Raw genomic sequence first — 7,578 nt, forward strand, 5'->3', positions numbered from 1 at the left:
TCTGGGAGGGTGGGGTAGTCTGGTTACCCTGCATGCTGCCTCACTGGAGAAAAGCGCACTGTGGATAGAAGGAGTGGTGTGTGTGTGTGTGTGTGTGTGTGTGTGTGTGTGTGTGTGTGTGTGTGTGTGTGTGTGTGTGTGTGTGTGTGTGCGTGTGTGTGTGTGTGTGTGTGTTCACGACGATTATGTGGTCAGGGGCGGGGTATGCTTTCAATTCCATCAATTGGAACTCCTCGATTGGAATTTATTTGAACACTAATAACTTGTACCTCAACGCATGTACTTTGAATTCACGCTCTTGCAGAAGAAGAACATACACTTTCGTTCGTCCTTCCTTGTTCTTCACACACTTGAACATGTGTGGGCTTTCCAGATGAGCGCCGACACATTTACAGTCCAGTATACCGAGGTGTTGACCCAGGTCAGCTCTCTGCGGAAGCAATTACCAACGAGGAAGAACTGGCAGAGAACCAGAGGAAGATGAAGGAAGAGTAGATAACCCTGGGGCGGGAACACAACCTTCGGAGGCTCCGTTACTCTGTGATCCTCGGTGTGGTTTAAATAACGTAAATGATTACTGTGACGTTAATTGTTACCAGACCACGATACAGTCCAGTGAAACATTAGCCGCGGTCGTGGGGGGGGGTGGGTCGCACACACTCAGTCGCACACACTCATGTTGTGTGCGACTGCAGTGCGGCAGATGATGAAACAACAATTCAGCCATTCGCAGATTCACAACATTGCCATCAGATTGAGCTTGTAACCTTATTGTATAGGCCTACATGTCTGCTGGGCAAAATGGTGAAACTCCACCTTTACATGTTCACTCGGCAAGATGTTGAACACCCACCTAAAACTGTTCGTTAAAGAAATGCAAAGAATTGTTTAGGAGAAAAATATCAGTTAGATGACAAAACTGTAAACAGTAAACACATTTAAAGGTTTGATTGCGAGCTGTGGATAGGCCTAGTGGCGACTATGATGAGGAGTTCAGCATCGAGACTGAAGATTTAATTCCAGTCAATCCCACTCTATTTCTAATTAGTCGTTGAGAAACGGAGTGGGATTACTAGGCACTCATCACTTACAAAGCGAGTAGCGGAGCATTAGCGCATGCTGTGTGTCTAAGCTGGATTTACCACGGACTGACCAACATTTGCCCTCTGCCGTCCTCGCATGTGCTCCCGTATCTGTTGAGATCGGCGCTCAGAGACACACACACGGAGGGCCCATGCCGCCGCATGCACCGCAGACCACGCCATGGAGTTAACACTGAGGGTTCCTGTGAAGAGCATACCATGGAGGAACAACAACCTGAGCCTGGAGCACACCGAGCCCCCGCTGTCAGAGCAAGGAGAGACCGTCATCGGAGTGTATCTCCTGGTGCTTGGTAAGGCTCTCTTTGGTTCTTTGGTTCCCCTGTGAAATGAGCGATGGCCTCATTGCGCTGGTTTTGTTGAGAGTCGTTAATAAAGAAAAAGTGCATCCAAATTTATGTTTTTGTTTACTGTGCTGGAATGATCCTTAAATTGTGAATTTTCACATGCCTCACAGGCGAGACAATGCTGCAATGAGACCCTAAATGTCACTTTTGATTCTTTTTGGTTTCTAATGTCAGCCAGTGTGAGGGAAACATTGTTGGAACCGAGTTATGAATGCGAACAATTGTTGTCCCCAAAGGTCAACTAAGCAGCTGTGATGTGTTGCTTGTCTGCTTTTGAGGTGGCACGCTTGACTCTTACCTCATATCAACAAGAAAGACTCAATTTAAAGGTTTCTACACATCCTCAGTGTTGTCATATGATAACCCTATCTCCTCATATGATGCCATTAGAAACCAGTGCAAAATCTAAACAAATATAATACAGTGCATTACACCCACTAGTTGTTTACTTTAATTGTTCGGGAGATAGGAAATGCTGATGGTCAACGAATCTACATTCTTGGAAGAACGCCCAACATTTGTATGAGAAATGCTAGCCTTCATGAGTTCCTATCTGTTCTCTTGTAGGATGGCTCTCCTGGTTCGGCAACAGCTTGGTGATATTTGTCTTATACAGACAGAGGGCATCACTGCAGGCCACAGACTTCCTCACTCTTAACCTTGCCTTCTCCGACGCCAGCATCTCAGTGTTTGGCTACTCCAGAGGAATCCTGGAGATATTCAACCTCTTCAAGGATGACGGATACCTGATCACCTGGATATGGACCTGCCAGGTAAAGGCATCACCCACACCTTTCCTGTAACACTTCTTGATCCTACTTGGCTTTGGTCCAAGTCTATAAAAGGAATGATTAGATCCCAAACACCAGCTCATTCGGGATTGAATCCATCCAATCAAGGCTCTCGCCTAGCCATCCCACAGCCATTTCCATGGGATGAATCCACAACCAATCGCAATGTCTGTCCAAATAATGGAGTACAGTGAAATAATCAGAGAAAGACTGTGTTTGTGTGTGTGCACGTGCGTGTATGGATGTGTGAGGGATTATTCTAGCATGCATGTGGGCAGAAGGTTAATTCTGTAATCAGCTTATCGTTGGAGGTCCTTTTAAATAAGGGCGGAAAACTCATTGGTTCTTGGTTGTGGCCAATAGCCACGTACCCTCTGAATAAGATTGGACGTTTGCAATTGAGTTAGTCTATGCCCCTCAAAAATGGTCGCCAATCCGAACGACGTCCTCCGTTAAAACGTCCGATTCATCTTTTGTCATACCTGACAATAGGAAAGCCTTTTTCCGGAATGTGTTTTCTGTGGCAAGTCGCGGCTCATGTTAGCCGTGTTTCACGTCAATCAGGTGTCCGGTGACCGGCCTCTCTGGAGGGAATCAGAGTGTGAACAGAGCTCTTCCCCATCCACTCCCAGTAGAGGTTAACCCCAGGGGCCTCCGCTAATCAACGACACCATCAGATAAGATCCCCGGCCGCGCGGCTCCTCTACCTCAGAAGGACTCGTCTTCCGCTCACACGCCCGGAGAACCACACAGTCCGCCTTTCATGAGCCCCGGAACAAAGAGTTTAAGAAGCGTGACGCATACCTGAAGCTAGGCTAACGTGGCAAACTTGATAGAGGCTGATACACAGATGGAGAATATAGATCTGTACATCAACACTTTACTCAACACTGGATAGCCACGGCTTTTGGCAACATGTCACACACTTCAATGAGCTCGCCTTCCTATCGCCCGCGATAAGATCTCTCTCGTGTCATATGGACAGCATTTACGGCCTACTTCTCTGTGTACTTGTGCCTTTATTGTTCGGGCTTATTTACCTTGGCCTTTAGGTTCGCAATGAAATAGTTCTCATACCTTCGCCTGGAATTTCTCCAGCTTATTTTTCTAGCTCAAGGCAAACCCATGGCGGAAAAGCATGATATCCCCGCTCCAATGAGAGGGGTCTCTGTGGAAACACATTGGCTTAACAATAACAGCCTTGCTCTCAGACCCATAGATCCGATAATCTCGGTCAAAGAGATAGAGAGCACCAGAAGCAGGGCAGCAATATAGCAACTACTCCCGAAACATCTACTTGGGTGACCTGGGAGCCATATGCAACTTTCAGACGTGTTTTGAAGAGGTGAAGGGATTTTGAGAGGTAAAGGGAATAGTGTTCATACATGGTCCTCCGGGAGAGAGAGAGAGAGAGAGAGAGAGAGAGAGAGTGGGGTAGAGCATTGATAGGTGTGAAAAGAGGAAGCAGAAGAAGTTAGATTGGCTTGGCTTCAGGGGAGGGAGAGAGGGGGAGAGACATGACAGACAGACAGACACAGAGCGAGCGAGTAAGAGCAAGAGAGTGGGAGAGAGAGAAAGACAGGCATGTGAGAAGTATTACCAGATTATGGCAGCAGCGTGATGGGACATGAACAGCTCCACAGAGCACGGGCTGAGCCAGACGTGGACCCAGTTCCAGCCTAGCGTTGCACCCGTGTTCTCCGTTTATTGGCTCATATGGAGAACCGGTGTTGTGGTTCTATAGTGCAATGTGGGATAGACTGGGATCAACTCAGCCCATCAAATCCCAAGGGCATCATGGGCTACACATTTCAATGTGTTGAGGAAAATAGGGTTTTTTTATTTGTCCGACTGGAAAGAGTTTCTGGATAGGATACGGCTGGCAGAACGTGCTGGTAATAGGATTATGTCCCATGGTTGTTGTGCAGTAGTGACCAGTAGTGTCTGCCGAGTGTCCCCGGATCCCTTAGTCCCTGGCTAATCTCATGGGGCCAGAGTACCACTTCAGAGATTATAGTCTGCTGAGTCCAAGGAGAAGTCAAATCAGGAAAGGAGGTAATATTTAGACTTTCCATGTTACAGATTGAGTCTCCAGGGTTGGATGAGATGTTTTTTAACTTGCATCCGATTGGACGAGCTCCCTCTGGATCTGGGAGGTCTTGATCAGACCTGGAACGTTTTCTCTGTCGAGACACACTTAGTCGGATTGCTGGACAACGCTTAGATGTTAGACAACGCTTAGATGTCTTCATTTCCCTGTATACGACAAATAAAACAGTTGAAGCGTGAAAATGCTTAAAGGTTCTCTACATTCTTTAGACATATTGAGCCTTGTATCTCCATCGGCTGGTTCCTTCCCACCAGCGACCCCCAAGATGGCCGGATGACAATCTCTGAATCTCCAGATCACGTCTCGGCGGACAACATCGCTTCATGTTCACTTGGAGTCAAAGAGCTTAAACTGTAGTGTCTCAATCTGATAGCACCCAAAACAAAAACACTTTCAACCAAACAAGCCTGGAAGGAACCATTAAGTCTTCGGTTCGGTCTAATCCCCCCCCCCCCCCCCCCCCAGCTTGGAGGTCCCCCTGCTGATCCCTCCTTCGCTGGAGCAAACAAACAAGAGCCGGGGACGTAATCTCACATACTGACCCTTCCCCCCCCCGCCTCGTCTTTCTGCAGGTCGACGGTTTTTTCACCTTGCTCTTTGGCCTTGCGAGCATCAACACCTTGACTGTTATCAGCGTCACCAGGTATATCCGGGGGTGCCACCCCAACAAAGGTAAGGGTGTTACGAGTTAGGAGTTGGCCTTGGCTGAGCTCGTTCTCCCCCCCCCCCAGCACATTCCATTGGTTCTTATCTGAGGAAAAGTGCGGTTTTCTCCAACTTTTCTGTCGTAATCACCACTCAAAGCAATCCCATGTACATGTTAGAATTACATGTAATTAAGGTCATTTGAGGCAATATACACTGAAGAATGTCTTAATTATATGTGGAAATGACGGAGAGTAACCGCCTCTGTTGTCGGAGTGGGAAAGAAAAGATTGGTGTTTGGAGTTGTATGCCATGCATTTGATTTGATACTGTATATTATTCATTTTATTAAATTAAATCTAGGATGAAGCATCTGTTGGCCTAAATCTAAATAAACATGAAATTACATTCAGCCTACATTAAAAACATCCCGGACACATCAGCCACAGCGATCGGAGGCAATACAAACTGTGATGAATAGATAGCGTATTGTATGATATAGAGTGTGTTCTTGTTCAAACTTGTTCCATGAGGCAGGTCGGAGGCCGAAAATAGAACAACCCAATTGATTTCGTGTTTTTTTTTATCTGCCACTGAATACAAAGCCATCTGTACCGAGTCAACAGTGGTTCTTTTCAGTCAAAATTCTTTGCCAAAGCTGGCATGCCTAGAAAATAACTTATTGTTCAATAAATGTCAAAGTTTGACGTTCAAGACATGGCGGGAATGCTTGTCAACTTCTCTGCTCAAGGGTTGCCAAAGCAAAAACATTTGTAGAATGCGGTTTATAGATTCGTATTTCTTTTTCGTTCTGTCCCGTTGAAGAAAGACGTGTTTGACGCTCTCCTTGTGTTGTGCGCTCACAGCTCAGTGCATCAGCATGAACACCATCGCCGTCTCCCTGCTCTGCATTTGGATGGGGGCCCTATTCTGGTCTGCTGCCCCTCTGCTTGGATGGGGAAGCTTCACAGGTCTGTCCCCACACGCCCACCTCCTACCTCACTAAGAGACGACCAAGCTGCTGAGAGACGCACAATGAGACCCCCGGACTACTGCTTACACTCATTTAAACCCATGTCCCATGTCCTCCTCTAGACCGGGGCTACGGCACCTGTGAGATCGACTGGTCCAAGGCCAACTACTCCACCATCTACAAGTCCTACATCATCTCCATCCTCATCTCCTGCTTCGTGATCCCGGTGGCCATCATGTTCTTCTCCTACGTCTCCATCATCAAGTCCGTGAAGAGCACCAACGCCATGTCCGCCGACGGCTACCTCACCTCCCACCAGAGGACGATGGAGAGGGACGTCACCAGGGTGAGCCAACGGGAGGAAACAGAGTGTTTCCCTTAAAGGAACCGGGGGGCAGATGCTGGGTTCTGCAAGTGCCTGGGGTCTGTTAGTTTACATTAAGTGCGTTTAGCAGACTCCGCGATCCAATGCAACTTACAATATGTACATTTGTCAGAAGGAAGTAAAACAGCAAGATATCGCTGTCCTGTCGGTACAGTAGGGATGTTCATAGAACAAAAGTGCCAAGCACTAAGAATCGCTAGGGTTAACCCATTCCTCTCGACAACAGAGCTAGCTAGGATAAAGTACCGTTCGCTCAAGCCTGATTATGGTTGACGCCTGACCGCTGTGGCTCCTGTTCCTCCCGTCTCCAGGTGTCCATCGTGATCTGCACGGCGTTCGTCCTGGCCTGGTCCCCCTACGCCGTGGTGTCCATGTGGTCCGCCTGGGGCTTCCAGGTGCCCAACACCACCAGCATCATCACCCGGCTCTTCGCCAAGTCGGCCAGCTTCTACAACCCGCTCATCTACTTTGGCATGAGCTCCAAGTTCCGCAAGGAGGTGGCCGAGCTGATGCCGTGCACCCGAAGGAGCCGCGAGGTGGTGCGGCTGAAGCACTTCCAGACCCTCGGACCGGGGGCCGAGGGCGGACCCGGGGGAGCCCTTCGTGTTCAGAAGCCAGGGAGCAAATACGCCGTTTCCGAGCCGAACCCGAAGAACCCGTACGTCGCCCAGGGGTTGGCCGGCCCGCCTCCGAACCCGTGCCCTGACGCGGCGGGAGGCGTCGGCGGCGATTTGCCCTCGCACATCGAAACGTCACAATACTGGTGCGACAGACTTTGAAAGATGGCCGGCAGCACCGTCTTGAATATTTGACTTGGAATAAACTTGAATTACACTGTACTTGAATTATAAAAAAAGGCAAACATTTTTATTCTGTGGTCCCGCCAAACACCGACAACCTGTGTATGTAAGCCTTTTAATAAACGACATTCCAATCCTTGATCGGTGATTCACACACGCCTTTTTGCGCAAGTTTTCATTTGTCATTCTGGGGTGTTGCCCCCCCCCACTCAAAATAGCATCGTGCCCTTGCACATTAAAACGTATCTTTCTAGATTAAACTGCAGTCTGTAATCTCGGTGAATTCAATGAAGCATGACGACATTTAGAGGCATGAGTCACACAATGCCACGTGATCCTCCTCCCAGTTGTTCTTTCCTTTATCCCACGCCTGTTGCCCAGCAGCACTTTTCCATACTGCCCGTTCGTTCCCAATTGGAAATATCAT

General features: G+C 48.3%; 1 protein-coding gene across 1 annotated transcript; it reads left to right on the forward strand.

The window, feature by feature from the left end:
• Nucleotides 1-1,263: 1,263 nt before the first annotated feature.
• On the forward strand, nt 1,264-7,130 carry LOC307071679 (opsin-5-like; the record flags this gene model as incomplete). The annotated part of the gene is made up of 6 exons (XM_079730737.1): nt 1,264-1,393; nt 2,015-2,220; nt 4,921-5,020; nt 5,860-5,964; nt 6,089-6,312; nt 6,663-7,130. The coding sequence occupies 6 exons, from the start codon at nt 1,264-1,266 to the stop codon at nt 7,128-7,130; spliced, it is 1,233 nt and encodes a 410-aa protein (XP_079586863.1).
• Between the last annotated feature and the right edge of the window lie 448 nt (nt 7,131-7,578).

This window comes from Pollachius pollachius (genome assembly GCF_949987615.1).
Source record: "Pollachius pollachius genome assembly, chromosome: 2".
Classification (NCBI taxonomy): domain Eukaryota; kingdom Metazoa; phylum Chordata; class Actinopteri; order Gadiformes; family Gadidae; genus Pollachius; species Pollachius pollachius.